The 14225-nt window shown below is 39.9% G+C and overlaps 1 protein-coding gene across 2 annotated transcripts in view; it reads right to left on the reverse strand.

Moving 5' to 3' along the window:
- JAZF1 (JAZF zinc finger 1) overlaps window positions 1-14225 on the reverse strand; it is a 125138-nt gene that overhangs the window by 51797 nt on the left and 59116 nt on the right. For both annotated transcript variants that reach the window (XM_053359791.1, XM_053359790.1), the window contains exon 2: window positions 4800-4872. In XM_053359791.1, the coding sequence (XP_053215766.1) occupies window positions 4800-4872 (73 nt within the window). The remainder of the gene's footprint in view (window positions 1-4799; window positions 4873-14225) is intronic.

Here is a 14225-nt window from a genome sequence, read left to right on the forward strand (position 1 = left end):
TACTGAAATTCAGGGCTATGTGTATATACAGATGTTAGTTAAAGCGAGCAAGCCTTAATGTCATTTACTCATGTAAGAATGCAATCCTATGGCCAGTAGGAGGGCACCCCCACGGGACATGGGATAGATGGGATATCTCTATCTGATATCCAGTCTGAGAGGGAGACCCTATATTGTACTCCAATTTTCTGCTGCTGCTAAAGCCACTGATGGGCTGGACCAGCCAATGTTAGATTTCAATGTTAGTGTCTATATTGGTGGGCCAAAAAGAAGGATTTAGGGGAGGGGGCAGAATGGGAAAAGTCCAGGGAGCTTTTTGGTTCCAATAATTGAACACCGTTCCAATGCTTCGAAGTGCCCCTAACGCAGGGAGAAATTTAATCACTCTCAGGAGTGTGTCTAAATCTCTCCCATTATATCACATTGCATGGGAAAACATACAAAAATGGGGGAGGGGAGGTTAAACTAGGAAATGGGTGCAGGAATGCAAAAGTGTTTGTCTGCCCTCATTTCCACCTTGCTGGCTCAAGCCAGTGAGGGTGCTGGGTATGGGAGCGGAACTGCCTTCAATCCCTCTGTCTATTTAGGATTGCAGTCCAAATAAGGCTTCAGTAGGCTTATAATGTGAAAATACAACGCAGATGGCTTGGCATCATTACAGTCAGCCAATTACATGTGTCTCTCACCTTTCTTCCATCATGGAACTCAAGGCTGTGTACATAAGACTCCCAGACTGTCTCCCTTCAAGATACTGACTAGATCCAGACCTGCTTAGTTTTAAGCAAGGTTGCTGCATTATGTGGCTTTATATCTCAGGACCACATATTAAACACATGTTTACCTATTAGACAATGTTTATGTATTGAATGTGTATCACACAAAAGACTAAAATGTGTTGTTGTTTTTAATGTCACATGCAAAATGATCAGTCCTCAGAATGACACTGTACTTTATCAAGGAAAAATTATGGATCAATCCCATACAGGGATACACCAATGACCAACTCATTTCTCAAGTATGGATCCTTATGCAGCCAAAACAGCACTATGCCTGCATGAAAAGGCAGTATCAGTAGGCTTAGGGAACCCTGAAGTTTGCAATAAGTGCTAAAGAAACGAAACACCACCATTTGGGCGGGAACCAAGGGGACAAACTCCCCAAAATAGACCGATGAGGACTGAGCATGCTCAGTTGCCACACAGTGCTGACTGACTGTTGTGGGTGGAGCTAAAAAGGGACATGGCTGGCTGGCTCCATGAACAGGAGCACCCCCCGCTACGTTTTGTTGTAGGTCACACTTGTTAAGACTAGTTCTCATTGAGATGGTAAGCCTGTGTTTTGACTCTCCCACTTCTGAGTTCATGCAGGGACTCGCTACCACCATCACCAAAAAATCCCCATAGAAACTTAGTTGTCAGTTCTAGCCTAGTCTTCTCCTTGACTTGCTAGCTTTCTACGTTCATGGATTTTTAAATACTTTCAAATGGATGAGTATGCTATAATGCACACCATCACCTGCAATCTCAGGTCATAATGCTCAGACGCAGTTTGCCATCTCAGAGAAAGAACTAAATCTTAGGTTTAGAACACGCTTGGTACGCTTTCCATCTTAAAAGTTTATTCACATCTTTTCATTTTATAGAGGTAAAAATTAATCTTTTCATCTTATCAAGTCAAACGTATTAACATTTTGAATGAATTATTTGGTTCTTGCAACTTGCCTCCCCTTCAAAAAAACATCCCAACAGTATTATTCCTTTTACAAAAAATAACCACAAGCCATTCATTCCCTTGTTCATAAATAAATTCATTTCTGTGCACATTGTTTGAATTACCACCTGAAGTTTGTCTTGTTCTTTCTCTAAACCAAGTCTGAGGGAAGGGTGTAAAATATGACTACAAGAATAAAAACACATGATTCCAGTTGGTCACTGCCAACATATAAAAAAATAAGATCAGACAAAAAAATAATATTATCTGCCAAGTGACGTGTTACTTTGAACCAGCTGTTTCTGTGCTTTGTCACAAATATTCAATCCAGCAACTACTGGAAGCCCTTCCCTGAACTGTAAGCAATAACAGTGCATTAAGTAAAGAGAACACAAGATACCATCCTTTCTTTGAGAAAAGTGGGAACACATTGGATTTTATAGCAGGAAAGATGGCAAGATGAAAACTACTAGCAATATGCAATGAACCAAACATTTAAAAACTGCAATTCCCAATTACAAAGTACTCTTGTCAATATAGACATATGACAGGAAACCTAATTTAGAATGCAATCGTACGCATGTTTAGCCAGAAGGAAGTCTCATTGAAGCTGAATGTGACTTGCTCCAAGATAAAGTGTATATATGATTGCATCCTTAGGGCCCTTCAGAAGAAATCAAGCAGCAATGCATGTTCCGAATTGCACGACTTCAAGTTGTGAGAGAGGAGGATTCACACTTGAATACTTCCTGGCCTATCTGTTTCTAAAGCACACAAGAAGATAGCATGTCAGGGAGAAGGCTTCACTGATTTATTTTTCTCTCTCAAAAGTTACAGGGGTGGTTGCCCTGGGTGCAAAATTGTTAGGGGCACAAAATTTCAATGTCTAGGGCTGTCTCAATAGAGCTGCGCACTTCTTTCGCTGGGTTCCACTGAAAATGACTTCTCCATGAGAACCAGGAAGTGACCTGTTCACACAATGAAACAACTCTTCTTTCCTTATCCCTGTGGCTGCGATCTCCTGGGTGAGGCAGACACTGTTTGGCAGTTGAATGCACATATTCTGTCTGTTTTCCTCCCACCCACCCCCTCCCACCCTCTGCATGCCCTGGGCACTGGCAACCCACGCTATGCCACCGGTCTCAACCATTACCAGGAACGCAGTCCTAAAGCTATTGGGCTGGATACAAGGAAACATAACTAACCCTGCTGTATGGCTGGAAGCTAAGCAGTTCTGGGCCTGGCCAGTGCCTGACTGGGTGGCTGCCTAGGAACCACCTGAACACTGCCTTGGATTCCATGACAGAAGAAAGGTGGGATATATGAGTAAGAAAATAAAATAAGTGGAAGGAAAACAATTGTGTCACAAATGCTTGCAAAAGCATTCACACAATGAATATGCTCTTTGGCCATTTTCATGCTTCTGTTATTTATTTTATTGATTATGTTTCTATACTGCCCATGTAACTGCCAGAAGTTGCATAAGCTGCTGGGCAAAGCCCTTTACATTTAAGTTCATTTTTCTCATGCAATGTATTTTTTTTTAAGGTATCCTGGTTCATGATGGATAGATCAGTCAGTAGAACATGTGACTCTTAATCTCAGAGGCATGGGCCCTAGCCCCACATTGGGCAAAAGATTCCTGCATTGCAGGGGTTGGACTAGATGACCCTTGCGGTCCCTTCCAACTCTACAACTCCATGATTTTATGACTTTTAGATAAAGATCCAGAGATCACATTAAAGGTGGCGAAATTCTGCGCGATTGCCATAAAACTTAGGGAACAAGCTGTGATATCATCATGATTAAGGTTTTAAATGACAACTTCAGGTTATATTTTAGTGAGTAAGATCTAATTTATATATTTTAATTGCTGCTATATCTGTACTGCCCCTGTTATACCGAACTGCAAATTTAAATATATCCCTGTTGTGTTTTTGTATGTGAGCTGGAACTGGTCTGTGACCGAAATAATAAATGCATTCATGACTTTTAGCTTTAAAAAGCTTACAACATGGCTAACCATGGAGCTCAGTGCTCTCATGTAAGGTCAGAAACATCTGTTCTGTGAGCAGAATATGCCTTTTACAAAAGAAAAGTGCACTTCACCCAACCTATGAAAATGTATCCAGCCTATGGAATTGCATGCAGTGGGCAATAATGTATAGAATAGGCAGCATTTCTCGCAATCATAGTCACTGGAAAAGTGACTTCAGCAGCAGAAGAAACTGTTGCCAAGTCTATCTGTGACTGCCTGAATCTATACACTACATTTCCCCATGCAAGCACATTCCCAAAGATGGTTGGCACTGCTCAGAAAGCATCTTGTGCTGGGCAGGAATTAATCACTGGACACAAACTATACTGGCTGGTGCTGATGGGAGCTGAAATTCAGCCACATCAGCAGAGCCATTGCTTAGCCACTCCTGCTTCATGCTTTGTTTGTAGGTTTCCTGGTGGCATCTGACTAGCCACAGTTGCAAAGCAAGATTCTCAACTACATTGACGCTTGGTCTGATTCAGCAGGGCTCTTTGTTCCTATGATGCAACTGTTTCGGGAATCTTTTGAATGGTGGTGGTTGGGAACATATTGGTTCTTTTAATGTATCTTTTGCTTAAAAGTGATATAAAAACAACCACCACCACCATATGTAGTTCAAAGTTTGGACGAGCTTCAAGTATAACACTCTGAGAAGTTGAGCAGCTGTAAAACCATTAGTAGTATTTTTACAGTTCATCTCAAGATCACCAAAATATCTGCAATGGGTACAAATGCTCCTGAAAATATTTCTAAACTGCGCTTATTTAAGTAGAAGTAACATCAACAGTTCTCTAAGTGGGAACTACATCCATCAAATAGCCATTCCAGAAATGAGCAGGGAATGCCTAAAGATCACTGTTAATATCCACTAGTTTAACTCTATAATAGTGAATGTTTCCAGAAGGGTGCAATATTGTCCGCATTCCCTTGTGATTGCAACAGAAATTCACTCCAACAGATCCATAACCTTTAATTGATTAGATGCTGTAGAAAACCACTCTTTATTCAAAACCACATAGGCTCATATTTATATATAAAAGCAGCTTACCTATTAATGTAACTGAGAGCAACATAAGTTGGCTGTTGTAGTTCTTGCTTCTCCAATACACGCGGGTCTGTATCTGTAACAATATATATATATATAAAATTAAGAGGGTTTGATTGAATTAGGATTCAAATCATATGAATAAAAAAGGCATCTGTTGCCCGGTTTTTCAAATCACATACAGGACAGATTATTTTTTCATTCTGAAATAACAGACATACTGGAACACCATTTTTTTAAAAAAAGATTGATTTTTTATTAATTCATGTCATAATTGGATTAAATCACAAAAATGGAAAACAAATAGGACATGATATAGGAACAGAGAAAATAGCCATCTGATAATGTACACGTACCCAAGTAAATAAACTTAAAACAAGAGTTAAGGAAACAAACTGGTTCTTTATTTAGGTGCAATCGCATCTGCTGAGAACTGCCTTCCATGGATGACATGAAAGAATGCCATTTAGTATATAATGTTTTTTTGGCCAGCTAAATGTTGTGCAAGATTATGGGCACCATAAAGTGTTGTGAATTAATTGTGTAATGCATGTGAAGCAAATGGATAGGCCACCAATGGTGGAATTGCTCCTGAAATACTCTTTATTGTAACCTAGTGTACAGCTGGCTCTTAAAACACGTTATAATAAAATTCTGTTCTAAGAATGCAGAATCTCCCTGGTGTGTCATAAATTCGTACCCAACATTTTTAACTAGGCATAATCTTTTAACTAAATGTTAAAAGTGAGGGAAATTGTTTAAGAATATTATGAACAACTGTTACACTTTAACCACATATTTATTTTTTTAAAAAAAAGTTTTGTGGGGCTACAAGCAGAATAAACATTTGTCCTAGTTCTCCAATCTGTTAAAGTCATATTGAAACCTGATTTTATCTTCTGAAGTATTAGGTACCCCTCCCAGTTTATATCTGCAAATTTGACGAAAACCCCCTCTATTTTTTAATACAAGCCAAAAGATGCTGAATAATACCAGGCCCAGGACAGACCCCCTGTCACACCCCACTTGTCCAGAATTATTATTATTATTGTTATCATTATTAATTAAATTTGTATACTGCCCTTCATCTGAAGTAGGCTTGCCATATTTCAAAAAGTAAATCCAGACACAAAATGTTTTTTGGGAAATTTGTTGAGCTAGGTTGCCATACGTCCGGATTTTCCCGGACATTGCAGCGATTTGTGTCCAGACACTGTTTCCAACTGTCATATTCCGGCAGTGTCCGGAAAATTCCGAACATATGGCAACCCTATCTGAAGATCACAGGGAGGTTTACAACATAAAAATACAGAACGAGTATAGTAAATGCACAACACCCGCCCCCCCAAACCAATAACTCCCTTTCTACAAACACATTAATAAGGCAATCAATTGTTTTATCAGCCAAAAGCCTGGCTAAAGAAAAAGTTTTTGCCAGGCAACTAAATGACATGTAATGAAGGGGCCAAGAGAGCCTTCCTAAGCAGAGCATTCGACAAACGGGGATCTACTGCAGAAAAGGCCAATTTTCTTGTTGCCACCCTCTGAACCTTTTATACAGGGGAGCACATGAAGTAGGAACTCAGATGATAATTGCAGGGTCTGTGTCTGTTTGTAAGGGGAGAAGCATTCCTTGAAGTGCTGTGATCCTAAGCTGTTTAAGGCTTTCTAGGTCCAAACCTGAACTGAGCCTGGAAACTAATTGGCAGCCAGTGCAGCTGGGCCAGGATTGACATTACATGCTCAGACCACCTTGCCCCAGTGAGCAACCTTGCCACCAAATTCTGCACCAGCTGAAGTTTCTGAACCATCCAGTCTAGGGAACCACACACTAACAGTGTCTCATTCTTATCTGGATGGAGCTTCAGTTTGTTGGCTCTCATCCAGTCCAATGCAGAGACAAGACAATAATCCAGCACATCCACTGCCCCACTTGCAGAAGCATAAGAGAAGTAGAGCTGTGTGTCATCAACCTATTGCTGACAACATACTCCAACATACTCCAGGGTGACGCGGGCGAGAACTCTTTGGCTTTGGCCAGTCAACCAGCTACAAAATCATCAAATACAGTGGTACCTCAGGTTACAGACGATTCAGGTTACAGACGACTCAGGTTACAGACTCCGCTAACCCAGAAGTAGTACCTCAGGTTAAGAACTTTACCTCAGGATGAGAACAGAAATCGCGCGGCGGCGGCAGGAGGCCCCATTAGCTATAGTGGTATCTCAGGTTAAGAACAGTTTCAGGTTAAGAACGGACCTCCGGAACGAATTAAGTTCTTAACCCGAGGTACCACTGTAGTAACATCGTCTAGCCAGGATTTGCCAGGATTACTTTTCTTATGGCCCACTTCTACAAATCACTGCACAAGTAGCACATCTTCTTGAACTGTACAGAAGCATCCTAGTATTAGGTCAATGGAAGATTTCTCCACTCACACTATCACTGCTGCTACCTTGCTTGAAATCATGTATGGGAAATGTATGTGGAATGTTGTGAACATACGTTAAAGGTGGAGGATGACAAAGTCCTGAAGAATAGTGAAACACTACCAAAACACAAATAAAAGCTTGTGTAATCTAACCGCAGTTAAGAAGTGTTCAGGGTTTTCATTGACAAAAGGGGCAGGGCTGCACATCTGCCTCGCTAGCAAAGAGTAGCATTCTGCTTTAGCTGTAGGAGCACATTCTGTTTCAAACACAACAGCTAGGTTGCTGCAAAGATAATTCTGGCCTACCTGAAAACATTAGGAGGGGAAGCCCCTTTAATTTAGCAATGCTTTTTCAGTTTGTTGAGGCATTTTATATGTTCATTTTAAAAGAAAACAAAACTAAAGCACACACCTCAAGCACCAATTTAGACTGCTCCATTGAAATCCATTACCTATTTCCTGCCAGTGCTCAAGTCCTGATTTTTCTCAAGCTCCGTCCTGTCTGTACAGATTATTTTCTGAAGCTATCCATGCTATACTATACCAAGTCTGAAGCTATGATGCTATACTATACCAAGTCTGACCGTTAGTCCTATATTGCTTTCTTTTGACAGGCAATGGGTCAGAGAGGCTCTGGTTTGCTACCAGTTTGTCATTAGAATGTGGTGACCTAAATAGTAAGCCAGCGCCATTTCATCAACCGAACTATTTGGAAGTAAGCATGCCAGCCAATGGATGGATCAGGCTATGTCTGGACTGGTCTTTTGTACATGTTTGCACATAATTGTCCACAAATTTACTCTATAACCTGTTGTGCCAGGTAAATTTCAATAAAATATTTCAAATATCATATGGGCATATCGTTTTTATTCTTTTTAAAAAACACCACCACCAACAGGAAGTTTGTTTTTATGAAGGTTAATACCTGCCTCAAAGACCTTGCAAAGAGGACAGGTTATAAATATAACAGTGGAAATTTCAAACTGAAAATTATTCGGAATTACTTTGGGAATCCCCCCCAGTTTATAGATCGTATAGAATCTGCAACTACTGTATCTTGATGTCATGCCTTTGTGGGAGGAGAGATTTCCAGCCAAGGTTCAAGTAATGGAGCCGATAACCAACCTTGAGTAAAACGACCACTTTGTTAGTAAACGTTATCAAACCCTTGAAATTGCTTGATGCATTTCCAGATGCATCCAGATTTTGACCGAAAGAAAAAACAGCTCCTCTAACATGCACAAACTCAGCTTCTTGCATAATCAGTGTACCAGTGTGCCTAGACACAGCTCAACATTATTGGTACCTTGCTTAGCCCTGTTCATCAGAGATAACAAGGCGTTGGGGATTTAAAGGCAAGTGACCTCCATGAAAAATTACCAGCAGTTGCCACTTTAAGAGCTTTTCTTGGCTTCTCTTTTTTCGATATCCTTGCTTACATGCTGCCCACCTCTATCGCCTCCCCAGCAGATGGCTGGCCAGAATGCCAAGTACATGCCTCCTCTTCCCATTATTGCCTGCTTCCCCTCTTCGGGCCCACATAACCACCTGTGTTCTTTCCCCTGTGGTTGTTCATTCACACCTATCACCCTTTCTCCCCAGCCTCCCTTATCCATGAAATTCCTTTCACTAATTTTTCCTCCTCCTCCAGATATGCTCTTCAGCCAGCTCTGTTCCCAATCTCAATTTCTGTGCGTTGCAATAAGTTATCTCCACGGAGGGAGCAGGCCAGCAATTGGAAGTGCTCTCCAAACAGATACGGGCTAGCTTAGCAAGATAGACCAAAACAGGCATATAAAAATGCCAAGTCGAGGCTTTCAACTTTTCTTTAAGCATTAGCTGGGTAGTAAAATTAACTGAAAGTAGTCTAAACAGTTTCACATGGGATACCCACAGGGACTTAAATGTATCTGCAGATGACAAATGTTTCTTGAAAATCCTTCGCTGTGAAGCTGCTTTTCAACTCTGTTGGTCCTTTGTGGGGTGGGCGAGAGAGGGGGAGGAACAGCCTTAATGCAGCTACCACAGACTGGTGCACGTAAAACAGCTACAGCTGTCATTTATTCTGAACAGATCAGTTGTTGGTCATGTACCAAGCATCACCTTAACCCACTTGCTTCCTGAGTTAGTGTGTGGTACTAATGCCTCATTATTTTATGGCTCCTGTTGCACAATTAAGAACTTTACATTCCGTGTGCTCCCCTTCGCACCACCCCTCAAACAAGGCTTCAATGCTCAACAGCAAACAGAACAGGAACCTACCGCTTTGTACTAGGCAGCTATAAAGATTATGCAGTAAACCAACCAAGAGATCAGTCTGCCAATGTCCCATAACACCAGGTTGTTGTTTTTTTAAGTTTCCTTTCCCTTTTTAAAAACAAGGAACTGAAACTGTTTGTTTATTTGGGCTTTTAAGCTTGCACTTCACTGAACATTTAGAAGCGATCATATCTGAGTGACAAACACACATTAATATACTTTTTAAAAAATGTTTTTACAAATAATCTTGTTATTTCATTCTTTTTGTAAATTGCTTTGAGGTTATCTGTACAATCAGGTGGTATATAATTGGCAGAAACAAACAAACAAAAACATCAGCAGATTTTCGGGCTTTGCTGTGCAGCCAAATGAAATGAAATTCCAGAGACCATGCTCTAAAAGGCAAACTATTACTGTTGTTGTTGTTGCTGCTGTTGTTGTTGATGTTGTTGTTGTTGTTATATTTTTATCTGATTCTCCATCACAAAGGAGCCCAGAGCAGCAAGCATGTAAACAATGTATAAATCCTCTAATAATAATGCTAATCATAACCATAATAACAAGGTGGGAAACAGCTACTAAAAATGGGAGCAGATTAAATATTGCCCTGGGAAAAGAATGTTCAGGGGAAGATGATCTACACATTCAAAAGCAGCACATGGCACTGAACTACTGTACCTCAGAATACGAGGGGAGGGCTGCATCTCCAAACACTTCCCCTTATTAAACACTCCCTGCATGCAGAAGACTAAAATCCAAGGTGTGTGCAATTAGGGCCCTGCGGGACTTGACATCTTTCCGCAGGGCCTGCAAGACAGAGCTGTTCCACCAGGCCTTTGGTCAGGGCGCAGCTTGACCCCCTCCTCTGGCAATCTGCACATAATTTTGCTTGATGGTTGCCATTAATTTGATTTTAATTAATTTTATAATGAATGTTTTTAGAATGTTGGACTATTTTGATTGTTGTTAGCCGCCCTGAGCCCAGCTTCAGCTGGGGAGGGCGGGATATAAATAAAATTTATTATTATTATTATTATTATTATTATTATTATTATTAATTAGGAATGTGCATGCACATGCCTGTTTCCAGGCATCTGTAGTCCCACGATGGGGATAAGAAACCACGGCAGGGGTGGCTGACACTAGGGTTGGGCGGACAAGTCTATTTCTGGTCCATGCCACTTTTGGCATGTGTCCCTTCACAAGTCTGTATCATTCTACATTAAGATGCACATTTGATTTTGAAACCCACAAGAAATCCACATTTCAAATGTGTGCTTCTCAGCAATTTTTGTGTCTAAATATATGCATTTTAAAACGCATTACCCAACTTTTTTGAGCTGAGAACTGTATTGCAAAATTTGGAGCAGTGGGAAATCCAAAGGAGCTACACTCAGACCTGCATGTTAGTCCCAGTGGTGTGAATGAGGTCAGTTCATATTGGAATTCACACAAAGGAAAAAGTTGCTCAAGCATCACTTGTTGGCACACACCTGTGGCTGGATTGCTGCCTTCCAACATGTGACCTGCAAGTAGGATTATCTGTAGTTTAACCTGGTTGCAAAGAGTGTTGCAATCTTTTATGGATAAATCTAGCAGAAAGCAACAATATTGAAAACAGTGCTGCCAGATGAGCGCATCTGGGATTAAATGGCTTGTCTGTGTAGAAAGTAGGTAAATACCCAAACTGAAAGTACACATGGACACATCATTCCTATGATCATAGTGAGGCCAAAAAAGTAAGAAAATATAATTTAAAATCAAATTATTCACTAATCGCCTTAAACTGAGGTGTATATTGAAGTGATTGCACAACCTGATTCAGAAGTAAAATACTGTATGTATGTATCTGCTTGGGGGCAGGGAGGATAACCCGCTACATATTCAGTGTTCCTCATTTTTACAAATAATCTTGTTATTTCATTCTTTTTGTAAATCGCTTTGAGGTTATTTGTACAATCAGGTGGTATATAAATGGCAGAAACAAACAAACACACCAGCAGATTTTCAGGCTTTGCTGCACACCTCTGATTCACCTGCTACTTTCGCCACAAAAATGTGGGCAAGCATGCACTCAATGACTTTGCTAGGAGGGGATTCAGCAACATCAGTGCACACAAGATCCAGTAAAGAGGAAATGCTCATCAACAAACGTATGTCATAAATCCAGAACTGCCTGGCCTTCCATTTGCAGGAGCCAAGAACATCCCATTTTGTGAGTGGAGCAGATATGCGTATGTGTGTGTATTAGTGGTGACTCAACAACATATTGATTATAGTTGTTTTAATTGCTTATTTCATCAATCAACTAGGTTCAATATTAATTTCATCCACCATCAAAACAATGAAGACATTTTTGCACACACAAACTGCTTTGTTTATTTACATGTTTTAACTATATGACTAACCCTGTATTTCCTAATCAGAAAGCTAACATGCAAGCAAACTAACAGGAAAATGCTACTAATAAGAACCCTGGATATTTCCCTTGTAAAACCACACATCAAATTAGATAATGAAAACAAACAAGCAAAACAAAAGATAAAAAGCAATATTCCCTGTTTAACAATGATTTTTATACTGCTCTGAACTGGAGGAAGCTTATTGAGTCATATTATGGATTTTATGACTGTTTAAGGGCTTTCAATATCAGATTTTTTTTATTTCAAATAAGAAAACTAATTGCATGACTATCTTGCTCCTCAGATACGAGCAATGCAACAAAAATGACCTTTGAAGCTCTCTCAGAAACTTCATATAGGCAATTAAAGTGAAAAATGAGATAGAATATGCATAACTTTTCAGCACTATCTCTCATGTATAAATAACACTGCGTTCAAACAAGGGCAGAGCAGGAAGAAGATCTGACCCAAACATTTATCAGCACAGTTAGATATTTGTTTGTTTGCTTTCACTTTACATGTGGCAGCATATAATAGACTAAATTGGTCTTTCAAACTTGAAGGCAACTTTCTCTTTTTTGCCATATCGTATTTGAATGTACATTCTCAATTTAATGTACCCAGAATTCTTTGTGGGGGAAAGTGGACTTCAAATGTGATTTAGACATACACAGCCAATGCCTTGCAAATAACTTTGTACACCAAAGAAAACACAGAATCACATCTTCTATTTAATTGTGTGCAATCTTCTGGAGACATAGAACTGCCACTTATTTTATTATTGATGACCCTCAGTCTAGAAGTACAGGTCCAATATCACACGCAATGATAATTTTCTGCTTATTGTGTTAATTTTTATATGGAAAACATAATTATTGATGCAACCCTAGGCAATAATTAATGGCTACCTTCTGCAGGTAGAACATCAATTAATCAAGTCAGCAGACTAGAGACCTCAACAATTATGAAAAAAAACCACACTTTTGAGATGGAAAACCCCCCACAAACCCTGAATCTACAGGGACAATTTGAGAAAAAATAAATACAGGTTAAAATGACTCATTTAAGAATCTCTAAAGGTTTGCTCTCACATGTCACCCCTATCAGTTGTTCCTGGCAAGATCAGGTACCCTCTCCACGTTTCTGAAACAATTCATTCCATATTAAATGGAGTGTCAAAATCCCCATATGCATTTATAAAAGAATAATTCCTTTCCTTTCCTGTTTACTGTGAGACATCTGAAGCATCTTGAGCACCAACAAAATCAAAGAATCGTGGAATTATGGAGTTGGAAGGGACCCCAAGAGTCATCTAGTCCAACCCCCTTCAATGCAGGAATCTGACCTAAAGCATCCGTGACAGATGTCTATCCAACCTCTGCTTAAAAACCTCCAAGGAAGGCGAGTCCACACTATTTACATTCCATTAATTAAAATGAAAAACACGGGGAACTTTATGCATGATTTTATGCATGATTTTGGCCATCCACACTAACAGCTCTATAAAGAAGGCTAATACCATGACTGAGCAGAGATTTCATCTGTTGTCTCCTAGCTTGTAGCTCACTCTCTTAAAAACTATAACACACCAGGTCTTTAAAGAAATGAAGTAAAAGTTAGGCTTGCTCCAAAACAGGCACAGGGGGCTGTACATGAGAATTAAATAAAGAATTATTATACATACATATACATATCTATCCATGTCTGTCTGTCTGTCTATCATCTATCTATCTATCTATCTATCTATCTATCTATCTATCTATCATCTATCTATCTATCATCTATCTATCTATCTATCTATCTATCTATCTATCTATCTATCATCTATCTATCTATCTATCTATCTCCTTGAAAATTGCATGGGATTGCACTGGAACTTGAACTACATACATTGTGTTGTCCAAACAAGCACATGACATATTTAATTCAGGTAATTCAGTTCACATGTGTGAGCCATGTGAACATTACGTGTAAAAGGTGCTGCCCTGCAGGCTGTGCAGACTCTTAGCCTGCCTCCATGTCCACATGTTAGGAATGGAAACATACACAAGTGCAAAACCTTTCCACATGAGCTAGAACCCTCATAATGCAGTATTCCAGCTCACAGAGGTTTTCCCCAGCAGTTGTTCATCCTGGACTGTTGATATCAGGCGTAAAGCCAAACAGTGCAGCCTCAGATACATAGTCAGAGCTGTTGCCCCGCAGACCCTTTCTAAGCATGAAGGCAAGCATTGTTCAGATGAGATGTACTGTGTTACATGAGAACTGAGCATCATAACTGCATTTCCAGGGAAGCTGCAGGAAATAAAAATATGTGGCCAGTAACCCTGCCTGAGG

The sequence above is a fragment of the Podarcis raffonei genome, chromosome 12 (assembly GCF_027172205.1).
Source record: "Podarcis raffonei isolate rPodRaf1 chromosome 12, rPodRaf1.pri, whole genome shotgun sequence".
NCBI lineage: Eukaryota > Metazoa > Chordata > Lepidosauria > Squamata > Lacertidae > Podarcis > Podarcis raffonei.